This window comes from Pieris napi, chromosome 3, assembly GCF_905475465.1.
Source record: "Pieris napi chromosome 3, ilPieNapi1.2, whole genome shotgun sequence".
Taxonomy (NCBI): Eukaryota; Metazoa; Arthropoda; class Insecta; order Lepidoptera; family Pieridae; genus Pieris; species Pieris napi.
Window position 1 is genome coordinate 11,123,299 of NC_062236.1, and position 27,597 is coordinate 11,150,895.

At 33.7% G+C, this 27,597-nt stretch overlaps 2 protein-coding genes and 1 long non-coding RNA gene across 4 annotated transcripts in view; 1 reads left to right on the forward strand and 2 right to left on the reverse strand.

Moving 5' to 3' along the window:
- The window catches only part of LOC125063627 (protein crumbs), a 73,344-nt gene that overhangs the window by 21,737 nt on the left and 24,010 nt on the right, over positions 1-27,597 (reverse strand). Inside the window, exons 2-23 of the mRNA XM_047670164.1 lie at positions 21,482-21,643; positions 19,050-19,261; positions 18,351-18,540; positions 17,861-17,957; positions 16,964-17,115; positions 15,852-15,971; positions 15,266-15,388; positions 14,623-14,765; positions 13,441-13,672; positions 12,993-13,064; positions 12,359-12,487; positions 11,036-11,139; positions 10,488-10,697; positions 9,840-9,981; positions 6,207-6,314; positions 6,004-6,126; positions 4,724-4,872; positions 3,887-4,082; positions 3,234-3,423; positions 2,543-2,722; positions 1,789-2,011; positions 279-521 (exon numbers count right to left, since the gene is read on the reverse strand). Of these exons, the coding sequence (XP_047526120.1) occupies positions 279-521; positions 1,789-2,011; positions 2,543-2,722; positions 3,234-3,423; positions 3,887-4,082; positions 4,724-4,872; positions 6,004-6,126; positions 6,207-6,314; positions 9,840-9,981; positions 10,488-10,697; positions 11,036-11,139; positions 12,359-12,487; positions 12,993-13,064; positions 13,441-13,672; positions 14,623-14,765; positions 15,266-15,388; positions 15,852-15,971; positions 16,964-17,115; positions 17,861-17,957; positions 18,351-18,540; positions 19,050-19,261; positions 21,482-21,643 (3,500 nt within the window). The remainder of the gene's footprint in view (positions 1-278; positions 522-1,788; positions 2,012-2,542; positions 2,723-3,233; positions 3,424-3,886; positions 4,083-4,723; positions 4,873-6,003; positions 6,127-6,206; positions 6,315-9,839; positions 9,982-10,487; positions 10,698-11,035; positions 11,140-12,358; positions 12,488-12,992; positions 13,065-13,440; positions 13,673-14,622; positions 14,766-15,265; positions 15,389-15,851; positions 15,972-16,963; positions 17,116-17,860; positions 17,958-18,350; positions 18,541-19,049; positions 19,262-21,481; positions 21,644-27,597) is intronic.
- Positions 7,028-9,678, forward strand: LOC125063628 (nitric oxide-associated protein 1). Its single transcript, XM_047670165.1, has 3 exons — positions 7,028-8,051; positions 8,131-8,248; positions 8,467-9,678. The coding sequence occupies exons 1-3, from the start codon at positions 7,237-7,239 to the stop codon at positions 9,646-9,648; spliced, it is 2,115 nt and encodes a 704-aa protein (XP_047526121.1). The 5' UTR covers positions 7,028-7,236; the 3' UTR covers positions 9,649-9,678.
- Positions 25,068-25,661, reverse strand: LOC125063630. 2 transcript variants are annotated; one of them, XR_007119545.1, is made up of 3 exons: positions 25,444-25,661; positions 25,280-25,363; positions 25,068-25,204 (listed from the first exon to the last, which is right to left on the reverse strand). It is a non-coding gene; the product is annotated as an uncharacterized LOC125063630 (long non-coding RNA). The 2 variants fall into 2 exon arrangements; XR_007119544.1 differs by having other exon boundaries at positions 25,068-25,363.

Sequence of the window (27,597 nt, forward strand, 5' to 3'; positions counted from 1 at the left end):
ACTTCTTAAGGGTTATGTAAGTTACTAGCGGACAGAAGTTGTCCTAGACACACGTTTTAAATACAAAATAATCATCAATCTAAAGTTTAGATTCTAAACCATTCTCGAATCCACTTGACGACACAAAAAGTTTCATCAAAATCAGTCCAGCCGTTTAGGATGAGTACTTAATTACACAAACACACGCACAGATTTACATATATGTAAATAAATAAATGAAAAAAAATATAGCCGTTCTAACCACGATTTCACAATAAATATGATTTTGATTCACTAACCTTCTGCCAATTACTGTCATTTAAATTGGATCCAATGAAAACTCCCTCCCACTTATTCAATAGACTGGAGTGAAGATTCAGTCTTCCGTTCGACAACTCCAAGAAGAAGTACGTGAGACCGCGACCCATCGCCAATAGACCATTTCCGAGGGTAGTTTTGAACCGGAAAGAGATGTCATAACCTTCCTCACGCGATGTGTTCACTTCCACAAAACTACTCTTTTCCAGAGACATAGTTGTTATCTGTAATATGCAAGTTAAGTCTTATTTTTAAACATTGTAATTCAAATAGAATTAAATTAGTATAATTGAATGTGATATGCAGAGTCGAGACAGCGCTGAGTATAACTTCAAACTATGACTATGACGTCAAAAACGTCAATCATAGTTCGCGTTAAAAAAATGTGTACGCATCGAATTTCGTCAGTATTGTCAGTTTTTTTTTAAACATTTCTTAATATTTATTTATTTAGTTGTTAAGCTTACGACATCACACACAGTAATAATCTACTAATTATTTTACAAAATCTTACATCTAAAATAATGTAAACATAAGTTTCACAAAAAAAATAGAAATAAAAAATTAAAACATATACGATACAAGCACACAATAAAATAAAATAAAAGAATCAAAATTTTTTGGCACTTAAAGCTGAAAAAAAAGAAAAATCTTCAGCAAAACAGCGATATTAGGTTCGAGTAAGGCACCCCACAATGTTTTCTCTAAAACCGATCTACCCTCTCACTAACCGACAGTTAGTGTCGTTGTTGTCACTTGTTAATCATTAAACAATAATTCAAGAGGCCCATCTAATATTAAGTGATACTGCCGCATTGGAAGGCTGGCGTTGCCGCCATTTTAAGAATTGGAAAGCTCTTTTCTTGAAGTCGAATTGGTTCGGAAATACTGAAGGCAGGGATTTTTATTATATTGAATAAAATTATGACACTCACGACTAGAGGATGTCTTTGTTTAATTTTATTTACTGCTTAGTGTATATTAACAAAACTATACATAATAATACTATACTAAAATAATCAATGGCGCTACAACCTCATTAGGTGTGGGCCTCAGATTTATGTATCTGTTTCGCTATTATTTGACTCTAATAGGCAATTAGGTGATCCACCTCCTGTGCCTGACACACGCCGTCGACTGTTTGGGTCTAAGGCAAGCAGGTTCCTTTACGATGTTTTCCTTCACCGTTCGAGCGAATGTTAAATGCGCACATAGAAAGAAAGTCCATTCGTGCACCGCCACTAGGCCAACACTACTCAACAAATTTATATCTAGTCTAAATTTTTACATTTGTGTTTATAATAAAAAAGAACTTTACATTTGATACTTTATATAGTATAAAAATTAAAATTCGATAAACGCAATTGACTTGAAAGTGTTAAGTTTGCTATGGAAGAGCTGGGAAACCACCCTGACAAATATTTTTCATTTAAATGGATCCCGAATCTAACAATATTTTTTTACGTTTAGTGTTTTTAGATTGTTATCTACCTTTTCACACGTAGTCCCATAAAAGCCCGGCGCACATGAGCAGTTGAAGCGATGGTCTGTCTCATTGGCGAGCCAAGGAAGGCAGTTGCCTCTATTAGCACAGGGTGAATCTGCACAGCCTCGTAGTACAACTGAACAGTTTCGTCCACCCCAACCCGGTTCACATAGACACATGTACGACGCGTGCCCGTCGTAGCAACGTCCGTGAGCGCATGGCGCGTACCTGATCGTTCAATTTATTTATTAAAGGAACAAACATAAATAATATTAAAAATAATTGTTCATGCAAAACATTTAGCCATTAATGTGTTAAGATTACATAATAACACTAATGTGTGGATTATTTAGTAATAAATAAAATAAATCAGTGGCGCTACAACCTCTTTTTATCTAACCATTTTTCAATCTAATAGGCAAGTAGGTGATCAGCCTCCAGAGCCTGACACACGCCGTCGACTTTTTGGGTCTAAGACATATCGGTTTCCTCACGATGTTTTCCTTTCGAGTTGTTCGAGCGAATGTTAAATGCGCACATGAACATGTTGAACATTTTCAGGTACGTATATTATGTAAAGAACAATATAACTGTATCATAACCAAACCGAATGTTTTATTTCGATAAATAAGAACGAACTTTTTGTTGTACATTTAAAATATCTTTAGAAAGTTTAAAGCTAGCTAGGTTGGCTTAACAACATATATTTCTTACAACAATGTACTAACATTTTATATGCACATAAATAATCTGTGTTACCTCTGGCACTCATCGATCTCAATCTCGCAATGTTCTCCCTCGTACCCGGGCGCGCACTCACACCGGTACTCGCCGATACCGTCCACGCACTTGCCGTGTCCGCAAGGGGACGATTCACATTCGTCAATATTTATCTCGCAACGAGGTCCAGTTGTACCCGTCACGCAAACACACTCGAAACTGCAAATAAATAATCAATATTTATTTATATCTGAGGGTAGGGAATATATTTTTATTCCATTTCATTCTGCGTTTTGCCATACTACCCGCAATATTATATTTTATAAATGCATTTTCACATAGTTAGTTTAAATAAAACTTATAAAACACAATTAATAAATATATTTTTAATACCAATATAAGTAATTTGAAATAATTATTCTTTTTAAAAACCCTGATTAAATCATAGAATAATTGGGTAATAAGTGAGTTAAGAAAAAATATTGAATTTTGAAATGAATTTAAAGAAGTTTTGGCATTTTTTTAACCGACTTTATGAGAATAAGTTTGAAAACAAAGTACTGTTAGTATTGAATAATCTATTTATATAATAAGAAATAATAATATAAATTCGCAATTTTTTTGTTCATGAGGTCAACATAGGCTGTTTAATTTTGCGATTTTTTAAACCCTGAACTTGGTTTATCGGTGTGTTTGAGAAATAAGGGGGCTAGTTATTAGTTTAACTTACCCTCCAGCATTTTCAAGTGAGAACGGCTGATAAAAGACTTGTGGTAATAGCATATGCGGCTGCGGACCCACTAGCACGGGTGGAGAATCAGGCATCTGGTACAAACTTGTATTACTTCGTTCGAGACATACACCATCGTATTTGCATGGATTACTTTCGCACTCTTCGATGTCGATTTCGCAATTTTTACCTGTAAACAATATTTTTAATAACATCATACACCAAAAACGGAATACATATTCAAATAAAAACATTAAACAATTTACCTACTTATAAAAAAAATATACTGTATATTATAAATTATTATTATTAGATGCATTGATCATTATAATATATTTATTATAAAAGAGGAATAATAAAGCCATTTTATCTAATAAACGATACCAGAGTTTTACATATTATTTTTTAAGTAATATTAAATATATCTGGTTGTTGGTAATTTGTGTTACAATCTGAATTTGCTTATCTAATTTTTTAGCAAATTTAAATCTTTTTTTTTTATTTTATCTTTAACAATTGAAATGTAATAGATTATGGAAATATGCAAAAGTGTAAAATCAGATTAATTTAACAGATCACATTGTTCGGAGACCATGTTGGGCTAGGCTTTGTTTCCATAGTTAACATCTATACAGGTTTACCAAATTACATACCAGTGAATCCCGGATGGCACATGCAATGATAATCATTTAGGTCGTCTATACACGTGGCTGCATTCCTGCAAGGTTGCGGCGCACACTCGTCAATATTAGTTTCGCAGGTGGGTCCATTGTACCCGGTACCCGTACAATCACATGTGAAACTGTTAACTCCATCAGCGCAGTAGCCGCCGTGAAGGCACGGTTCCGACTGAAAGATCAATGACTGGTTAATAATTTACCCCTTTACCAAATCGGACAAGGGGCTGACACATGCACGAAGGAGCATCTTGGTATATATTAAACATACCTACATATTTTTTAAGAGAATTAATTTCTATTTATAGCGATAGCTATTTTTTTTATACAGCGGTCGAACAGCCAGGAGGTACACCTGATGTTAAGTGATACCATATAGACAATCATATTATTGCCAGAGGGCTTTTACGAATTGGTACGCTCTTTTCTTGAAGGATCCCAAGACTAATTGGTTCGGAAATATTTTAGTGAACACCAGTGCGTCGAAAAAAAAACTGCCCTAAAAACGCTTAGTTGCGACGGAAACCTAGGTGATACGAGTGGAATTTCGTAATCTGCCATGAACGATGATGAAACACAGCTGCAGGTATTAATCCGAACAAGTCCTCTGAAAACTCTCATGGTAAATGCTGTAGAAGATGCAGAGAGACCCCACATCTCTACGCAATGACGCTCGGAAAGTGACTGATCGACGACGATTCGAAACGCTCTTCGCTGAATACACTCAAGTGGAAGGAGCTGGTACTGGGGAGGTCCCGCCCAGGTGAGAACAGTACTGTTATTTTCTTGAAGGATAATATTAATTTGACATACCTCACAATCGTCAATATCGATCTGGCACCTGGCTCCAGTGAGACCCTCGGGACAGAGACAGGAATAGCTCGCTATCCCATCCACACACGTCGCACCCGCCGCGCACGGGTTCGTCGCGCACTCATTTATGTTTATTGAACAGTCTTTGCCTGTAAAACAAATCAACAAATCAATGAAAAGCTTTTGTTAACAAATAGAAGTTGATTGTAAGTATAAAAAATAATTAAAAAAAAATACAAACATATAGTTTAACATAACAGACATACATTTATTACTAACGAAACACACGAAATAATAATAGTTAAAAAAAAATAACAAAAAATTATTGTATGAAAAAAAGGACTCAGGTACAAAAATGTTGTGTTAAGTTTTAAATAAAATAAGTTTTCAAATAATGAGAGGTCAACCTCCTAATTCACTTCCAAGAATACAACACCGTTATGCGTCATGGAAATAAAAATAATGACAATATTATGCACATACATAATTGTATATGTACCGACCTTCAAATATTCTAAGACTTGTTACGCTAGCCTCTAGCTTGGGAACAATGTACTAAGAATAGGCTTAGGTTTCTATAATAATTAATGACTTTTCCTTATATATGTTTTTAGAAAAATAATAAGAGAAAATATTCATATTTGTATGTTGCATATTCTGCATAACTAAAAATTTGCTAATTTTTTTTTTTTTAATTTTATCTCAATTTAGTGAACACCTATTTTTAATGGGTGCGTTGCCGGCCTTTGAGGGAGAAGTACACGCTAAGAATATGTTGTATGAGAAAAATAGGGTTTTTATTATTATTATTTTCCTTTTACTACATTTTCCTTGTACTATTACGAAAATATGCATACATATATAAAAAATGGCATAACGTTTTTTCTACGTTGTATACTAAATAAGTAAACATTTTGTTTAACAATAAGATTATTTTATTTATTAATTTAATAGGGATTTATAATTTTTGTATCCCATTGCAATAATGCTGAACGGGAATAAATTTTTGTCTAATCCCCAATAGCGCAGATGTGTGGATACATTTTATGAAAGTAAGGTGTTTTCTGTACCTACCAACCAGAAACTAATTGTTTCGCAGTGAATCGAACTAAAATGAACTGAACAGGGACGACTACTACGTCAATAATTTGTCTCCTAAAAAAAACCCCCAATTTGATAGAAAAAGACATACGATTTCTTTGGTTAAAATATTGCTTTGATTGATTATAAACAAATAATTGAACAAAGGGTGTAATAATTGATTATATTATTTGACCGACCTTCAAATCCTTCCACGCACGTACACTCGTAATTATTTTCGAGATTCTGACATGAACCACCATTCTTACACGGCGTAGATAGACATTCATCTATATCTTGCTCACAACTATCGCCCGTGTAACCTGAAATTATAATAAATTATGAATTAATCAGGAAATATATAACAGCAAATAAAACTTCCAAATGCTACTACAGAACTTACCTGGCTTGCAGTAGCACTGGTATGAACCGGGAACGTTTACACACACTCCGTGGTTGCATATCTTCGGCATAAGAGCACATTCATCTATATCAATCTCACAAAATCGACCTAAAATAAAAATAAATAATTCAAAACAAAAAGCTTACAATTTTAAATTTTTTATTACCATTTTGAAATTTTTCTACAAAAAATATTAAAATGTTATAATTTAATGTCAATTATGTAATTTTTATACTATTTCTAATTTAGGTAAACGTAACGCTGTTGTAAATTTTATAAAATTCATTTATCAATACAACATATTATGTTAAAACGTAATAAAACACCACAAACCTTTAAAACATAACCATATTAACAAAAGAAATAATTCACAATTCATTGGAAAAATATTGTTTAAGCGGGAAATAGTAATATGTTGACCGCATTTGCAGTTTACATATTGTTCGAGTTTACACAAGTGATTCGTGAGTGAACAAGAAGTGTACAAATGAATCATTACTCATGAGAACTGTACATCATTATAATATAATATGACAAACGTCCTTTTGGGTTACATGCGGTAGTACATCGGAATATAGTTTTATTCAAATTAAATTACCATTGTACGCAAATATAACAAAAGAACTAAAGATTTAAATAGTATAAAAGCATAATATAAAAATGCGATTTATTAATCGCATTACATGCTTCGGAAAGTAAATATTATTTTACTGAGAATTAAAATTTAAGTTTACCGCGTAATCACATGTGTCAGTCTATTGTCTAGAAAATTAAATATAAATTGTCAACTATTAGTTTACGGTAGACAGCTGACAGTAACGGTGACTGTAGCTGTACAGTGACAGTACGGGATAAATTTAAGAATGAAAAATCAAAACATTCCGTAATCCGTATCGTAATGATTGTGTATGCTTGTTAATTTATTTTAAAGGAATTTTAATAAATAACTACTACTAAAAATGACCACAATCCATGTGTATATTCTCTACTAAAACCAAGTGATGCAAGTGTGTCAGGAAAATATAACGCGATGCTTTATTTATCGCGAAATCTTTTGAGGTTATGTCGGAAACAAAGAACTTTCGTGAATTTTAACCATACAGAAGCTTCTAACGAGATTATATCCAATAAAAATAACGAATCGACGAAGCACGGAAAAGACTTTAAGATAATATTGACGGAAAACAAAGAAAAAATTATATTTAACTCATATTTAGAGCATGAAAAGCTTGAACTGGGTTACTTCAAGTATCATTTGAAAACACTCGCTAAAGCAAAAAAGTATCAGACAGAAGAATTTAGAAAGAAAACTTTACAACCTTTACCTATATCTTTGAAATATTATGTCAACAGTGATGAATTATTACAAGAAAAAGTTGTGGAGGATCTATCTGATCAGACCTCTGTATTTCAATTACCATTTGCAAAAACTACTCCAGTTGACATACTAGAGGAAAGAGTCATACTAAAAGATGAATCTATTGATGAAACTAAGGAATATGATCACTCAAACATTAGCAAATGGATGACCAACTATGAACACTTTGATGATACTAAGCTTTGTGAGGATGAAGATGAATTACAAAATGACTGGACCAAACATTATGGAACACCAGACCCAACAAGCACTATTAGCAATGTTGGCTGCGGTGGTTGTGGTGCATTACTTCATTGTAATGATCCTGCTATCCCTGGATATATTCCAAGTGAAATATTTAAGGGTCGTTCAGTTGAAGAACTTCGAACGATTGAATGTCAAAGATGTCATTTTCTAAAGGAATACAATATTGCATTGGATGTTACTGTCCAGTCGGAAGAATATGAAAGACTCCTCCAATCTATAAAGTAAATCATTTATTTTATTTTCAATTGAAATCAATTGTTATTTAATTATTCTATATACAAATATTAATTATTGTTTCAGATATGTTAAGTCCTTAGTTTTACTTATGGTGGACATACTTGACTTTCCATGCTCTATTTGGCCTGGTATTGTAGATGTCATTGGCAAAGATAGACCTATATTCATTGTTGCAAACAAGGTATTTAATAGTTTATTATATATAACCTGACTTTGATATTTACATAAAATGTTTGATTTAAGATACTGAAGAGTATATAATTCAAAGAAAGAATAATTATTGACTCAGTTTCATTTATTTATGTGTTAAAAGGGTGCTTGTTATGCACTCTTACTATGAATTATTAATTGATCTAAAGATCTAAATACTTATTTAAATGTTATGTTTTATTATTATAGGTTGACCTTATTCCTGGTGACAGTATTGGTTATTTAAAACGGATAAAAGAATCTTTAATGGCTGAAATTAATAAAACAAAGCTGGGCGATGCAAAAATACGTTATGTGGGTTTAATATCTGCCAAGACTGGTTATGGAGTTGAGGATCTCGTCACAGCAATGTTCAAACATTGGTTGTATAAAGGTGATGTGTTTCTAGTAGGCTGTACGAATGTAGGAAAAAGTTCACTATTTAATGCTCTTTTACAGTCGGATTACTGTAAGGTTCATGCTGTTGATATAGTAAAACGGGCAACAGTCAGTAGGTGGCCTGGTACAACACTCAACCTACTTAAATTCCCCATCAATAGACCATCTGCATGGAAACTCTCCAAACGGACAGAAAGACTTGAAACTGAATCACATCTTTTAAAAGTTGAAAGGGAAATAAGAAATGCACAAGTTAAAGGACAAAAGTATACTGAAGCTCCATCATTAATGGGTCATATTGGAAGGACATTTGCTGATTATGAATATCTTCAGGAAAATGTCTTGGAGAAGAAACAGCCACTCACTGTTTTAGATGACAAACATGAACTGTTCCATAAAAGTAAATGGCTTTATGATACTCCAGGTGTGGTTCACCCAGACCAAGTTCTACCACTTTTAAGCACAGAGGAATTACTTTTGACTGTGCCCAAAAAACTCATTAGACCTCAAACATACTACTTGAGAAAAGGCTGTTCATTCTTTATTGCTGGTTTAGCTAGAGTTGACCTTATAGACTGCGCAGCACCTTGCCGCTTTACCATATATTGTTCTGAACGTTTACCAGTAACTGTTGTTAAAACAGATGATGCAGATGAAGTATATGAAAAATTTATTGGTACAGAGTTGTTTGCTGTACCAACGGGGGATGTGGAAAGACTGAAAAAATGGCCAGGGCTTAAGAAAAAGGATGCAGTCATAGAGTTTACTGGGGAAGGACTAAAAACTTGTTGTGGGGATATTGTACTTTCTTCAATAGCGTGGGTTTCAGTGACAGCAAAACCTAACACCTTTTGTGAGGTGTCTGCTTGGACTCCAGAGGGCAAAGGAATACATAAAAGATACCCTTCATTACTTCCATTTGGTATTCAACTGAGAGGTAAACGCATTCAAGACACACCAGCATATAAAGTGGGTAATGTTTTTGTAGAATAGATTTAAGATAATAAAATTAATACATATGTATTTATGTTTTCTTTTACCTTACAAGCGACTGAGGTTAAATACACAAAATAGACTGTCAGGACATGTGGCTATAATATTGAATCTTTCAAAATAAATGCAAAAATATTGTACATTTTTCATGGCTATAGTGGAAGTGAAGGAACACCTAGTATAGCACTTACCAGTATGTCCAGGCTGGCATTGGCATCGGAACAATCCATTGTCGAGTGCCAAACATGTGCCATTGTGACAGGGTGAAGAGGAACATGCCGATTCAGCGCTGGCAGCTGCACAACGCCATGTTCCACTTTGTTCTACACACTCCTACACCAACATAAGAATTATTTTGGTATACTTTCTATTCGAGTTTTTTATTTAGTAGTTTTATGAAGTAGCACTTGTTTCACCACGGTCAGACATATTAGTTATACTGTGCGGGGCTGCAGCGTATTTCAAAGCGAAATATGTGACAAGTGGTAATCAGAACGAAAAAAATTAAATTAATTGATAATCAAATTACTGGATACTTGAAAATAATTATATAAGGAGGAATTAAATTGTGTAATTTGACAAGCCATTACACGCTACAATTACTTGGCTTAAGCCTGTAAATATGTCAAACCAACCACAAAAGAGTACCACCAGTAATACAATAATGTATTGTTAACTTAAAATAATATTGGTAAATAATTTCATAAAAAAAAAAATTATATGACATTTGCATGCCTATTTATGATAATATGGCTGATTGTGCGGATTGTTCTTGTTGTTCGATCTAGTTGTACCACTATCTTGGCAAATAAACGATTTATTATTATATAAAAACTTACCTGCCGATGCGGACAAGGCGAAGCCCTACAGTCCAAGGTTACTTCACAGTAGGGCCCCCCAAAACCTGGACGACAATCGCACTCAGTGCCGCGACATGTCCCCCCATTGGCGCATCCTCGACCACAATCACCAGCAAGTGAAGGGGTCATATTTACTTCACATCGTGCCCCCGTCCAACCCGCCTCACAATCGCAACGGAATCCGTTTGGCTATAGAAAATTATTTTACGTAAAAATCGTACTAACGAACGTAAGGTATATGAATAGGCAATATACTATCGCAAAAGTCTGATTAATAGTCTCAATAACTCAAATTTTATATTGAGTGAGGCCGATTTTGGTCAAAATGTGTATAAAATATTTAGTCTGTTTACAAGATTTAAAATATTTATATATAAAGAGTATTTACGTTTTTTTTCTAATATTTAATTTTGTTTTTGTTTGAATAATAATTTCTAAATCATCCTTGTGTGGATTACTCCATATTATATTGTTTTATGAGTAATAAATGCAGAAGTATTAATCAAGCAGATATCAAATCAACTTACCGTATCGCGGCAACCCGTAGAATGGAGGCAAGGGACGGAGGCGCAACGCTCGACTTTTGGTTCCGATAAAGCTTTGCCCGAAGGCCCCACCTCGCAGTACATACCTACAAGACGTATTCGATTACGCACAACGGACCTATTGAGCGTCTAAGTGCGGCAACTGAGTCCACAAACCATACATATTCGATTATTAATAATGCTATTTTAAATATTATAATAAAAAATAAATAAATAAAGTAAACACTGTTGAATTAATAACTTATGAAGAAAAGCGTTGTAGAAAAAGCCATTCCGTGTTATGCGAGTAAATTTCTAACATGCAAATTGCATCTTTACTCTGAAAATACGAGTAGGTAATCATGACAAGTAATTTTATAACTATTTGGTCGCTTTACAGAATTAAAAAAAATCGTACATTCCATTTAAATTATATTACCTTAATAAACTAAATTTTACCTTAATAAAAAAACATTTAGAAACATAAGCAAACGACACATACACAACAGAACTGAGTCTTGACGAGATCCGTTGGAAAGCACAACAATGCCACTATTGACATCTTCAAAAACACACAAATATACATTAACATTTCATCCGTATATTTTACTGACGGTCTAAATACAAAATTAAATTTGTTAGCCGACCGTTAGTAAAATATTGGAATTGAAAGCAGCAGTTGTTACCAGTCACAACATCAAAAACCATCGAGATCTATTGATCACACATAATACCTTATTGTTAAAAGTTGGTCCCAAAAGAAAAAGTGCAAATGTGTTTCCTATAAGCTTCGCGAACGCTGCCTTGTGCTGAACTCTATATTAGGATATAATTTGTACAATAGCGTGTATTCGAGATTATAGATATTAGTTTTAAAAAGCGTTTAAATGTTTATATCTTAGTACAATAGTAGCCACCATAATTCCCATAGGTTAATTCTATTAAGAACCACAATATAGATTCGAAATATTCCCAATCATAAACAGTAAAGTTTGAATAGTCCATCACCAGACTTATTAAAATAATATTATTACTTAAAAACCTTTCAAAGACAATAGTCTTGACACTAGTTTTTTATTGCATTTCATTCCAAATTCAAAAATGAAACCAGATTTAATTAACAAAAGAGAGAGAGCATTTTAAACGAAACGATGTTGCGCTTCGTTCGATTGTGATTGGTCAACAGAAAAAAAACGCGTTCGTTTTACATACCCTCACGTATTTATTTAATAAAACCAACTTTTATGTTATTCATTAAATTTCATATAATATGTTATTAGAAGATATCCAGTAGATTAATTTATATTTAATTGTTTTCGATCTTACCTCTATAAGGCGGCGGGCAAGTACAATTAAAGTGTTCTGGTGTCCTGGTGCAAGTACCACCGTTCTGACAGACTCCGCTCTCACAAACGCTTTCTAGAGTGCTGCAGTTTGGTGATACACCTGGAGCACCTGCATACAAGTAGTTTAACCTTTAACTTCGCTATTTTTTAGATTGCGTATAGATTTAACTATTATAATGTTTAATTGACAACACTAATGTGAAAATTATAATTTTAATTTACTAAATGTAAAAAATATTAAATGAGTTCTTGTATAACTGCATCAGGCAAAGGGGCAATAACAAATACAATCAATTGAAAAGTAAAAAATCAGAGGTCAGACAACCCTAATCAACTAAATATTTATATATAGATTATATATATACATACAACAAACAATTTATATATAGATTATATATATATATAAATATGTTTGTGTGTTTATAATTAAACTCTTCCTAAACGGCTGGAACGATTTAGATAAAATTGTTTCTGTGTTCAAGCAGATTCGAGAGTGATTTAGATTTATAAAATATTCTTGTTAACTTTGCATTTTAATTAATTCTTAATTTAATATATTTAAAGTATTAATTTATCCAGATATTATTTTGTATGTATGTAACGATTGAGCTTACCATAATATCCAATATCGCAGACACAAAGAACTTGCTTGGTGAGTACTATTCCCGCTACCATTCCAGTCACACCTGTTACAATTAAAAACAATTTTATTAAATGAATTTAAAAGTGAGAATTTAAGCTAAAAATCATTGTGCAAACAATGCATGCGTTGGTCTCGGTGTTTTTATATGAAAGAAAATACTCATAATAAAAAATTAATTATCAAACTGTTTAGATGCTTAATATAAAGTAAAGTGCCTATCTATATTTACTATCTAGATTATTTATTTATTTACAGGTTGTCCTTTGATAGAATATAAATAAATAAATGACAAAAAAAATCCAATTTTGGCGTTCTCTTGCGGTTTGAATTCACATTGGACCCATTTATATCATCCTCTTCATCTTTTTATTTGCATGCCCCTCTAAATAAATGCAACTAAATTTAGTTTAGTTTCTCACCTTGTCTACAATGTGACCTAGGCGGGCACGAGACCTCCTCACAAGCGGACACGGGTGTGACGAGCGTAGAAGGAGCGGAGCTTGAGGGCGTGGCAACCGTAGTGGGCGGGGCTTGCGGCACACACAAAGGCGGCGCGAGACCACGTGCGCATACACAACGGAAACCGGCCCCGTTGTTTTCTTCTACACATGCACCACCGACGCCACAGGGTCCGGACGCGCACGCTGACATCTGGAAAATTAATATTGTTTTAGAAGATTGAAATTAAGATGTATTAAAAAATATTGTGAACGTCAGAAACGTATCTAGGCTATAACTCCCGTACGAAATGCATGGCATTTTAACATACATACGATATACATTTATTCATTTAGGTATGACAAACACTTATGAACGTCAAAAAGAAATACATATTCAATGCTAAATGCTTCTAATTTTACATTTACTACCAGTTCTCAAATCAAGAGAAGAACTGGCAATAAACTCTCCGCCACTCTTTTTAATTGCCAAGGTTTTTTGCTTTACACACTGTTTGTAAGGAGCTGCAACCATTACACCATGTTTCACAGTACATCTTAAGTAATTAATATTAAAAAATAAAAACAAAGGTTTGTCCTCTATCAGCAGTAAGCATGGTGAAATAGGAGCACGCACTTACATTCTCCTTAATATAACTTAATCAATTCGATTTTAACACAGGTTTCACTTACACACAGGCAATCTCTCTCTTATATATTTTCGATTTAAAAATTTAATTTTGTATTATAGATAAGTCAGTTTTTTTTTTTCAAATAAATAAATAAAATAAACAACGTGTTGACTTTGGCAAAATCGAATCGATCTATACACTCAAAAAATATTATTAAAAACACTCGTTGATTCCGGGCATGAAATAAAAGAAATCAGTGGCGCTACAAGCTCTTTAGGTCTTGGACTCAGATTTCTGAATCTGTTTCATGATCACTTTTAAATCTAATACGCTCCAGTGCCTGACACACGATCCTCACGATGTTTTCCTTCACCGTTCGAGTAAATGTCAAATGCGCACATGGACAGAAAGTCCATTGGTGCACAGCCGGGATCGAACCTACGATCTCAGGTATGAGAGTCGCACGCTGAAGCCACTAGGCCAACACTGCTCTGATTTCGAGCATTATCCAAAAAAAAAAGCGTCCGATTACCTTTTGACACCGGTCACCCGTATACCCGGGTAAACAGGCACACACAAATGATCCGTATGTGTCGTAACACACTCCATGCCCGCATACAGATTTCTCTTCTAGACATTCGTTTATGTTTATGTCACATCGGGGGCCGGTGTAACCTGAAATCATTTTTTCATATAAGTATATGTATATAATAATTGTATTTGTAAATAACAAATTATTTTTCCCGTACGTTATGATTATAAATTATTATTAATATATATGCATTTTAAAATGGAAAACCATAAATTACATTAAAAAAAGGCGCTACAACTCTTAGTCACAGATGTCTGTATCTGTTTCGTGATATTCTTTTTAATAGGTAAGGTGATCAGCCTTTTGTGCCTGACATACAACGTCGCCTTTGTTGCTAGTTTTATCTAAGGCATGAGCGAGTGTTTTGTGTGCACATAGACAAGTCCACAGCACAGCCGAAGTTCGAACCTATGACCGTAGAAATTAAGACACTAGACAAAAACCATTTAAATACAAACTTCTGGATTAAAACGCCATAACTGTTATAAGTTTGACCCGTGATGACGCAACCAATGCGCGTTTTAATCACGTTTCAGGGAGAATTAAAAAATATTCGTTAATTTATTATATAAATGATATTTACCAGTATTAGTACAATCGCAGGTGTAATTATTGACGGCATCAACACATCGGCCGCCATTAAGACAAGCTGCGCCCGATAACGCGCACTCATCTATATCTGTCTCGCAATTTCGGCCTGAGTAACCTGAAATATGGATATTAGTCTTTTAAGTTTGAAATATATCTTATATATAAAATTCTCGTGTCACAATGTTAGTTACCATACTCCTCCGAAACGGCTTGACCGATTTTTATCAAATTTTATATGCATATTCAGTAGGTCTGAGAATCGGCTACTATCTATTTTTCATCTTTTAAGTGATAAGGGTTGTCCACCCGTAACATTTTATTTTTAATTTTTTTATAATGTGCCATGAAAAAATACATACAAGTTACAACCCTAAATTTTCACCCCTCTATCACCAACCCTTATTTTTTATTTATTAATTTAAATCTTATGACTTGAACTCTGAGGTTTATATAGAGAAAAAGGTAGGCTAAGTAAAATCACATTAAGGAGAAACGAAGTTCGCGGGGGCAGCTAGTTATTGTATAATAGAATCTGTAATATAATATTGTAAATAAGAATACGTGTTCAAAAGAATTACCTGGTAGGCAATCGCATACATAGCTATCAGCTCCAGTTGGCACACTACACGATCCGTTGTTACGACATGGTCCCGCTACGCACTGCGGGTCTAACGAGTCTTCCAGTTCACAGTACATACCTGGGCATACGAAAATCTATATTTATTTCAAAATGTAACACATAATTATACTTAAAACACGCGGTATTTGTTGGTACATTATACAGTTTGTATAATAAGTACACTAGAACACGCTTACTGCCATGTTTGTATAAATTTTTAACAATTAATATGATTCTTCATACCGTTTAATACGCCAACACGTACTATTTAAAAAAAAAACGTTGTTGAAAGAAGAGGAACCTCTGAGACTGCAGAGCTCTACTGAATATTCTTGCATAGATGACAATGTCTGTACGAAATTGGATTACTTAGACATAGACATAACATTTATTTCTAACAAAACACACAAATTAATAAAAATAACAAAAAAATTATGGAAAAAAGGAAAAAGGTACATTTTAAGTGTATGTGTAACTGGCCCTAGCTCAGCATTATGCTGTGCGAACTCGAAGGTCTTATTGAGAATGTAAATCACAAAGAGAGGCCGAGAGAGAGAGAGAGATTGAGATTATAAAGTGTGAGGTGTTGAAAATCATGTAAATGCTAATGCATCAAAATCTGTCAAACCGAAAAAAGTTACTTTAAATAACGTAACTATAAATACACTATTAATATAATTTATTATCTAAAACCTAGATATGCGAAATTAGAACATGATACATAATAATAAGTAGTACGTTTTATTTTCCACATCTTGCATAAGACCTTTTTATGTAGGGTCTCTAAGAAATCAGGTTTTACTGTATCTAATACCGCGTACTCTCGCAACTTAATAGTTCAACTCTTCGCCGGGGTAATATACTGTGATTTTAAATGTATTTAGAAAAGATTAACTAAAGATTTTCTGGTAATTTAATGAAAATCACTTAAATGCATACAATATTTTGTTATAATATAAATGCAATTATAATAGCCTTTAGGGGGTTTCAAATAAAAATATAACTGGAATCTAATTAAAGGTAAGATCTTGATAATCACCCTTCTTTTTTAGGTATCATTAGATAGCATACCGTGATAATGTTTAGGACAGAGACACGTGTAGTCCCCCCGAGTGTCTTCCACACACGTTCCTCCATGATGACAAGGCGCGGACGCACAGGGATCACCCGCGTCCACTTCACAATTGTTGCCCGTGTACCGAGCTGAGCAATGACATTCATATCTGAAAAAGGAGACATTTAATTATTATTTAATTCCTGTATTTTATCCAATTATTATTATTATTGATATATATTGATATATATATATATATATATATATATATATTATTAATTGATTATTATTATTATATACTGTACCGATCTTTTTAGTTATTAGGTACATATCTAAAAAGATCGGTAATGATAGGTATTTTATCTTATCGTACCTACCCATATTTTAACTATATATGACACCGGAAGTTCCGCAAGTTCGTAGGATTCTAAACGAGTGATAAATCGTAATATTTTACGCCCACATTTTCGCAAATTTAATTTGCGCCGTCACGTGGTAAATATATAAACTAACGGATATCTATTCGTAAGATTCTAAACGGTTGCGTTAGTAACTTATTCAACTAATCAGAGCGCACATGCCGTTTGATTATCGCTTACTTATTACGCGTGAGTTCGGCAAGAAAGAAAATGTGGGCGTACTATGTAATACAAATTTTCTCTCGTTTATAATCCTACGAAAATTTATAAATTTGCGGAGTTTGTTACATTCCGGTGACATTTATACATGTTTCCGAGACACAAATTTGACGATTGCTTGAAATATACTTTAAAAAATTACAAATATGTCCATTTGTATCTAAAATTTACGAACAGTATAATATTATGCACTAGTAAGGAGATCAGAAAAGAAATTAAATCTTGTTTTTAGAAAAAAAAAAATTAAAACAAAACTATTTACATAAATTAACATACCTATCGTGTCTAGATATACAAGTCCCGTGTCTCAAACACGGCTCGTTGTAGCAGTGGTCTTTTGGCGGTATCCGTAACACGTCTTTTCTGTCTTTGCCTGAAATACACAAATACATCATTGAAACTCCACTGAAATACACCTTTCAAAATAATATCATACTATTATTCAATTTAAATAATTTTCAATTCAAAAATTCCAAAAAATCAGTGGCGCTACAACCTCTTTAGGTCTTGGCCTCAGATTTCTGAATCTGTTTCATGATCATTTTTAAATCTAAAAGGCAAGTATGTAATCAGCTTCCAGTGCCTGACACACTCCTTTGACTTTTTCGGTCTAAGACATATCGGTTTCCTCACGATGTTTTCCTTCACCGTTCGAGCAAATGTTAAATGCGCACATAGAAAGATTGTGAACCTACGACCTCAGATATGAGAGTCGCAAGCCTGCTCAACACTTCTCACCATGCAAAACAATAGAAAATTTACTTACATTCATCAGTGGTAAGAGGACAATGCCCAAACCGCACATTGGTCTGCAGAAGATACGCAGCATGGAACTCCAGTTGTGGACCCTCGTGAAGGCATCCGCTGAACACGTTACCCACTAATACCACTGCACCGTTGGCTTCTAGGGCGCCGGCTGTTAGCAATTCACCATTCCAGGTCACGTTTGATATCACCTAGGAAGATAAAAGAGTTAGTGACTTGGGTTTGTTACAAAAATATTCTAAATAAATGTGTAAATAGATAACTAAACTAAATATTTTTTGTTTTATTGTAATCATTTGTTATAATTCTATTAGGCAAGTAGGTGCCTTCTGTGCCTGACACACGCTGTCGCCTTTATGGGTCTAAGGCATGCCGGTTTCCTCACGATGATTTTTTACACCGTACGAGCAACTGTTACGCTTACCATGCGCACATCACAGAAAGTCCATTGGTGCACACCCGGGATTCGAACTTACGGCCTGAGTTGAATACCCAGTGCACTGGTGCCACTAGGCAAAAACTTTTTATGATAAATGATTTTAATTAATTATTTTAAAATGTTGAATTAATATCTTTTACTGAAGTGTAAATCTTTAAAAGTATTTTACAAAAAAATGCATATACATATTTAGAATGTTTCTTACAATTAACTTCTACTATAGTAGTAATATACATAAAATTTATAATAGTCCCAAAATACCTGCGATTCCCTATCAACTTCGAGCAACAAAGCCGGTGGGTTGGGCCGATATTTCAATGCTACCCAATGCCAGCGATTATCCAGTGTTTCCTTCGCGATCCCGACCTCTCTCTGCGGCTGCCCAGGCCTAGACCACGAGACCACAACCTGCTCGTACAACGCTGTGACATGGAGAGTGTACCCTTCCGATCGTTGTGAAAAAAGCTCACCGCCTGAAAAAGATTATTTTCTAGTATAGTTATTGCTATATTATATAGGTTTTTTTAAGTTAAAATCATGTTTAAAATTGCTAAGGGTAGACATAATAATCTGAAAAATATAACCATGTGATTAGAACATTATACATTAATTTATTGATGAAACACTTTTAAAAAAAATAAGACCTAAATTTAGTACAAGTTCCCAAATCAAGGGCGTAGAGAGAAAAGTACTGGCAAAAAACTCACTACCCAAGTTTTTGGATTACAAGGATATTTTAAGGAACTGTAACCAGTACACCATACTTCACTTGACTATGAAACTAAACGATTAATAATTTAGATCATTGCACTTGTGTTTGTTGCAAAACAGCAAGTACCTTAAAAGTGTGAAAAGTGGAAGCAAAAGCTATCTCGATGGTTAAGCATTCGAACGAAAATTCAGTTGCAAAAATTGACGATACATTATTTTTTGTTAGCGCTTAAAGCCGGCGCACATGAAGAACCACTTTTTACACCCACATCTGTGCTTCTGCGAAATCATTACTGGTAGACATTGAATTACCTTTTTTGGTTAATCATGGTTTCCTTAAAGCATCTCTATGCACTAATTAGCTGTCAACTGTATCGTTCACACGTGAACGCTTCTTTGAAATCTCCGTACAATATCATAATATTCATTTCTAATACAATATTATTATTAAATTAATTATAATATATTTTATACATAAGTGATTATAAAAACTTCTGGTTATTAAGTCCAAATATTTGGTCCCGCGTTTATTGGACTACGCCAAAAGCTGTAGTCGCGTAAAGTTTAGATTATATTTATATACATTTTTAAAATACAGTGGATTTCATTTATTACGACCTTGGTTGTAGCGACCAGTTAGCTATAGTGACGTTAAATCTAACTCCTTTGAATTAGTTTTATTAATTATTTAAAGAATACTTTAGTAGAAACTTCATAGCTATATATATATTTATGGCGACTTTGGATATAACTGAGTTCGGGTAAAGCAACTTTTATTTTAAATTAATCATTTTTGTAACAAATGCCAAAACCAATGCAGATAGATACAGCGGCCTGAATCGGTCGCCAAAGACACATTCTTATCTTTTACAGATGGTCAGTAGGTACGCGTGTATGTTTCCGGGTTAAATTTATGGTTCAGTTACGAAGTGATATTCTAAGTAGGAACTGTGTCTCTACTCAGAATATGTCTCTTTACCTAGTTTTTAACGACGTCCAGATATAACAATGAAATTAGAGTGGTTCCCGTATCGTCGTCGTTAAAACCGAAATCAACTGTACATTGATATTCCAACAGTCAAACATACAGTGCTTACAATATTCTTAACCTACATCATAATAAAAAATTAAAAATAAATTTAAATTACTTAAATTAAAATTAAATGCAATTTATAAATTCAAAACTAAGTTATTCTGGCGTATATCTTTAAATTCGTAATTAACTATATAATTAGAAGAGTAATAATTAAGTAAAAATAATGAAACCAGTTCTAGCTCACAAAAGAGCCATACGATTTCTATTTAACTAATTATAATTAGAACGTATTCGACGCCATATAAACTATACAGGAATGGCATCCCTTAACTTCCTGACCGCGGCATGCATTGCTTAACACCTCAATCGATATCACTTATGGGCTACTATGGACAGGTCGTCGACTCTGCACTGATTGCTGACGTAATAACTGGTCATCCATCATAATGATGGCCCTGAGCAGAGCCTCAAGCTACGTGTCTCGAATATAAACATCTAATTTAGCTGACAGTGTCATAAAAAACGCATACTTGTATGATTAATAAACGGAGTAACACTTGTGAATTCTTCGCTTCAATGCGAATTTTAGGACTATTGTCTAGAAAGCATTAACATGGACGCGTAAAATAAAAAGTCGCATAAGTGAGACACATGCCAGTTCTTCTCTTCCGTTCTACGCCCTTGATTTGAGAACTAGCAGTAAATGTAAAATTAGAAGCATTTAATGTTTTTTTTTTGACGTTCATAAGTGTACATTGTGTTACCTACATGAATAAATGATTTTTGTCTTTGACTTTTATGTCTGATCCCATATAATTATATTTGTTCGAACAGTTTTCATTCAAGAACATGCCCGAGACACTCGCTTTCTTTCTCACTTTTAACTTGAGTGTTTCTGACAATACGAATATAATAGTATAATAGTATACAATAATAGTATACTCACCAACACAAGTGCGATAACTAAGTCCAACTAGCTGTTTAAGCGAGATAGGTCTCGACAGGCGGATATAGGAGCTGCCATTGAAGTAAGCTTCGGGGCGATCTGACGGACCGAGGGGCGTTGCTGCTTCACTTTGTGCAAACGTGAATAAGATCACGACGCAACCTGAAAATGACGAAATAATATTAAACTAAATTAACAAGATACGATAACTAACAACAGCATTACACGATGTCGTTAATTATTTTTTCTGACTTTTTTATAGGGTTATCTCAAAGCAAGAGTTTTTGATACCCCTCTTACGAATTTTAAGCAGTTGAAGACTAAAATAACGAGAGAAGTGAGAGCCATATCAGTTGACGTCCTGCGGCGTGTCTATGCAAATTCGCTAGTCCGCTTTGAAGAGTACATTCACCATGATGGAAGAGATCTTGTTTAATATTTCGTATATAAAATCCGCTCTAATACATTATAATTTACTGCAATTATAATATTACAAAAACATTTTTTTAAATAAATATTTCATGTTTAAAATGGGCGCTGAGACATCCTTTATTATAGCAGTATGTTGAATGTTGAGTGCAAATATATATGCAATCGTATGAAAGTCAGTTTGCCATACTATTTACTTGCATCTTGGAAAATAATAAATATTTGTTGATGTCTGCTATCCCATAGCATTGAATTGTAGTTCCCTTATATAGACGATGTTTATACAAAAGCAGACGAATGTTAAGCGATTAAGAAGCCCATTGTTCCAATACTTGTAACGACTTCTGATTCATACAAATAACTAGTAAATTATTGGATTATTATTTCGCCTATTCCGAAAGGCACACACACATTTCTAATCAATTACAATCGATTCGTCACGATACATATTAAAAGAAATTACACGTGAATTGTGAAAGTTGTGCAGACGCATCAAATGTCACTTTATGAGAAACCTGTGATTTCGATGTGTATTGTGAAGATGAAAGCTCACTGAACACTTTCTTTGGAAGTACCGACTATAGAAAACAAGTTACATTTGTTTCATTCAATAGATAAAATATGTTTGCTAACGATATACCACAGATTCGTTTCGCGTAATAAATCAAAAAAATAAATGTTTATATTATTTTTATATATACTACTTGGCGGTGTTACTTAACAACATTTTAGGTTAATAAGTGATAATTTGTTAGTCCTATTCTCTTACAAAATAATAAAAATCTTATATATTTAAATTTATCTAACCACGTTAATAGAATTAGATATTTATGAACCCAATATATAGAAAGAGCAGTGTTGGCCTAGTGGCTTCAGCGTGCAACTCTCATCCCTGAGGCCATAGGTTCGATCCCCGGCTGTACACCAATGGACTTTCTTTCTATGTGTGCATTTAACATTCGCTATAACGGTGAATTAAAACAACGTGAGGAAACCAGCTGGCCTTAGACCCAAAAAGTCGACGGCGTGTGTCAGGCACAGGAGATTGATCGTCTACTTGCTACTTGACAAATAATCATGAAATACATACAGACCTGAAACGGTTGTAGCGCCACTGATTTTCTTTTACAAGAAAAAAGGAGAAACTAGTGTAACTACTTTAAAACTAAAATCTGTTTAACAACCTTCTGTGGTCAACTCTAATATCAATTATTATTTCAAAACAAGAGCCCAGGTCTTTTACTAATTACAAACAATTTTAATATTTATTAACGCAATTAGATCTCTCATTGAAGTGCAACGTATTTTGGTCAAAGCGTAATTAAATATAATATTCACACAACATTGTTATGACTCATTTGACAATCACTGAGTCGGACGACTGTTTTGTGATTGATTTCAATGCAGGTGGAGCGGATCGAACTTTATTGTTTCCACATTGTAATGATAACTTGTGTATAGAAATGACATATCATCATATATATTATTCTATCTATCTATTACTCTTATAGTAATAACATCTTATCACATGTAATACGAAAATTTCAATTTTAACCTAAGGTTTTAACTGTTCATATTCATGATAACATAACATCTGATGGGATGGACATCGGATGTTATGTTATCTGTGTGTAATATATACCTACAGTATATGTTATGTTAAAATAAGAATAAAGCCACTTTAAATCCGTATTATAAACATTACAAATCAGACGGGTTCGTTTTGTTAACGGGTTTTAGTTATGTTATTATACACTTAGGGTCTGTTTCACAATGTATGAATAAAGTACTAAATAGCTATACAACACATAAATTACTTGGAAGATGAATTGTGCTATTTCACACTTCATCGGACTCATAACTTTTAATGGAGTCTATGTGACCAATAGCGCTATATGACAGTCGTGAAACGCAACAATAGTGTTTATCCTACCAATAAGTAATAAATAGCTAATTTGGGACTTATGTGTGTAAACAAACCCTTAGTCTACGTTAGTTATTGTTACTTCCATTACTTCGTGTTCTGAAATTAGGATCCCGTTTGGGTAAAGGCCTCCTGTACTTTTCATTTGAACCTAATCTTTGCTTCCTCCATCCATTTCTACCTAGTAACCTTTATGATGTAGTTAATATTTGTTATGTGGTCTTTCCATGTTTCTTTTTTCCGGAGGTCCACACTAGCGGATGGCTACCGCGGGTCGTATTTTGTATGGCCTGCCTCTTTTCATTTCAGCTATAAGGGGGCTTTGCTCTTTGTTTTTGATTGGTGACTTTATAATATTTTGTGAATCTTTTAGATTCTTAGGATGGCCCGCCCCATTGGTCTCTGGGCACTAGTACTAGGTATACACATTCGGCCTTACTAATAAAGATTTATGCACATCGTATAAGCCTGTTATAAGAAAAATGTTACTAATAATGTCTGAATTGACAAGGTTGATGTATACTGCTGTTATAACAAGTGTCTGGTTTGTATGAAGACTTGTACAATGCTTATACAACGCAGAGGCCTAGTTTAACGGGTGTATAAGACAAAAATTGCGTAATTTCATCTGATTTCGCGTTTGACAGCATTTTTTGACTGTTTAGTTCAAGGAAAGATTTAAGTTAGTAGATATTTGTGTTTGTTGAAAATAGATTTTATAGATCAAATAGAAGATTTAGATAATATTGATATGCAGCTAATACATACGATTGAAGATTTGCCGCCTCCAAGGAAAGTCAAAGAGCATACCAAACTCGGTGCAATCCGTTATTACTTTCGCATGGCGATTTCAAAACAAAATACCGCTTTTCAAAGAAGTATATTATGAAGATCTGTGACAGAGTGCGAGCTGATGTCGAAAAGAGTACTAGAGGTGGAGGGTTTTCGATTTAGGTGTCTTCTTCATGGCTTCTCAGTGTCATTAGAAAATGCCAAATTATATATAGTAGCACTGGCAATCCTCCACAATATTGCTATTGATATCAAAGAAGACTTGGATGTTACGTATGATGACACTGAGAATGCTCCAGAAGAACCAAGGCCAACCTAGACGCCCCCAAGCAATCTGGCTAGACAAGCTGCTAGAGCTGCTTTTATTGAAACATATTTTTAAGGCTGTTTTATTTACATAGGTGTGGATAGTTAAGGACTTGAAATAAATAAAAAGTTATATTTCATTTAAAACGGGGGTTTTATTTTTTTTATAAGTATATAATTATTTATTTAATTGCTGCTGTAACAATTTGAGCCTTAGAAGATGCATCTGTCTAGCCCTTTCGTGAGCTTCGGCGAGTCGCTTCTGTTTGAGCCTAAAAAATTATTTAAGTATGATCGTTGAGGGATTTTGAATGAAATAGTCCTTTCTCTATCACATTGATACTAACCTCTTCTAACTTTTGTACTGCAGAACGTGGCTTTTTATGTAAAATTCTAGTCCTCTTTGTCTGAGGTTTTGGAGTTTCTATTAGCTGCAAATAATAAAATGTTATTAGTATATTGAGTAAATGTGTATATAATTGCTTTGGTTGATAAAATAAATACAACTTACATTAGAATTATGAGTCGTATCAAAATTATTAAATCAAACGTCAATCAAACACGGCGGGTTGCCAGGGTAACAATAAATAAGGGTCGTTTTGTTATTCAACCAATACACATCGATTATTGGTCAAAGAGGAGTTTATGCCCTGTACAAGCTCTATTCACTGAATTACTATCACCTTGTCATAACGCATGTATAGTGATTTTTTATTAGTAAGACCGATAGTGTGTCTTATCTATTATTTCTTGGGATGTTATTTCCTAATATGTGTTCGATCACATAGAGTACAAAGACGGTTCGTTAGTGTATACTAGAAACCATATTGCAATGAGTTGTACTCAGATATCGACTGTATACCGACGATGGTATTGTCTGTAAATTATTGCATACATCAAAACCGGTTGTTTCGTGAGTAACCCGTATTATGAAATAGCTTGTCCTTTGTGGGCGTTTCTATTGTAGAAATAAGCAATACTTAGTTGCTGAATTATATGTTAATTATTAATTTACACTTCGTTACCTTAAACATACATATGAAGAACAGGTTACATAAGTTATTAGGCAACGAGTGACAACAAGCTATTTCTTCCAATCAACTCTAGTATGAATAAATAAATAAATACTTGCTAAGGGTAGCGCACAAGAAGTGCATAAATATATTAACAAAAAAAATGTAACACAGTTATATGTACAATACAAAACTGAGCGAAAAGAAAAAATCGTACCAATTATTGAAAGGCCGGCAACGCACTTGCGAGCCTTCTGGCAATGTGAGTGTCCATGGGCGGCAGTATCACTTAACATCAGGAGAGCCTCATGCCCGTTTGCCTACTATTATACATTAAAATTAATTTAAGCAGTTTTAACAAAATACCTTCGCAAAAATAACTTTAAAACAAAGAAATTTCGTATCAAAACTCGAACCACTAACTTGTGTCAGATAATCACTTTCATTCAGAAGCTTTTCATGAAATATAATAATAAAAATAATTATAAAAACAAAGCTTTAAAAAAAATTAAATCAAAGTTCTGTTTCTAAGCATCAAGTTTACAGGTGTAAAACGCTCTCGATTTTGGGTAGGGTAGAGAAAATTTTATTCCTATAGCTGGACTTTATTTTAAATGTTTAAAAACAACGTACTAGATAAGACCATAAGCACGCGATAAGCCATACAAGTTACATAAATGGATTTACTCGGATCATTATGCAAGATGTTACAAACAAAATGAAAACACGCACATTTCTACAACGCTTTTATTTTATTTATCTAAGTATGTATATATATATATATATATATGTTTATATACTAACTTATGAATAAATAAACGAAACCCTACATTTTGTCCATATTAGTTTATTTCACATTTTCAAACCTGTTTAGTTTTTAGTTAGGGGGTTCCATAAACAGCCCGTGTCGCGTGTCAGTTTTATGTATTTCCCCAAGGAGTCGGTACGGAATAAGTTTAGGGAATAAATATTATGACACTATCTGGTCAATATATTCTTGAAGCCTTGTTGTATATACAAAAAAAATATAAACGATTTTAAAACAAATGGTGACTTTCACCAATATAATACTCGAAACAGAACAAATCTGAGCGTACGTCCAAAAAATAAATAAATTGCATTCGTTTTTACAACAAACTCCCAAGCGAAATTAGAATTATCACTAAATAAATTCAAATCTATCGTTAAACGTAAATTAATAATTTGACGAATATTTAAATGATCCTAATCCTTGGGATTGATTTGCTCCTAATCAGTTCAAACAATTCGGATATCTCAAAACATAGCGATTAAAAATAGTGGCGGAGAGTTTCTTGCCAGTTCTTCTTGCCCGCTCTCCGCCCTTGACTTGCGAACTGGTAGTAAAATATAATAAATGTAAATTTCGATTTATTTAACTTCTTTTCTGACGTTCAAGTGTACTTGTTTACCTGTATAAATAAAGTTATATTAACTTTGACAGTCCCCCGGTCAAAGATTACAAACTTTATTCACCGCTTCTTGTTTTGAAGGCCGTAGGTGAAACCGCACGCGCAATAGTTAGGTCAAATACGTAAGTCGACTTTGGACAGTATTTTTTTTAATTTATATAATAGGGGGGAAACCGGCAGGAAGCTTATCTGATGTTAAGTGATACCGCCCATGGACATTCT

Excerpts from the sequence above, each read along its gene's own strand:
- LOC125063628 (XM_047670165.1), top strand. The coding sequence starts at position 7,237 with ATGCTTTATTTATCGCGAAATCTTTTGAGGTTATGTCGGAAACAAAGA. Across the intron at positions 8,052-8,130 it reads AGACTCCTCCAATCTATAAA|ATATGTTAAGTCCTTAGTTT; the intron begins GTAAATCATTTA and ends TTATTGTTTCAG. Across the intron at positions 8,249-8,466 it reads TATTCATTGTTGCAAACAAG|GTTGACCTTATTCCTGGTGA; the intron begins GTATTTAATAGT and ends TTATTATTATAG.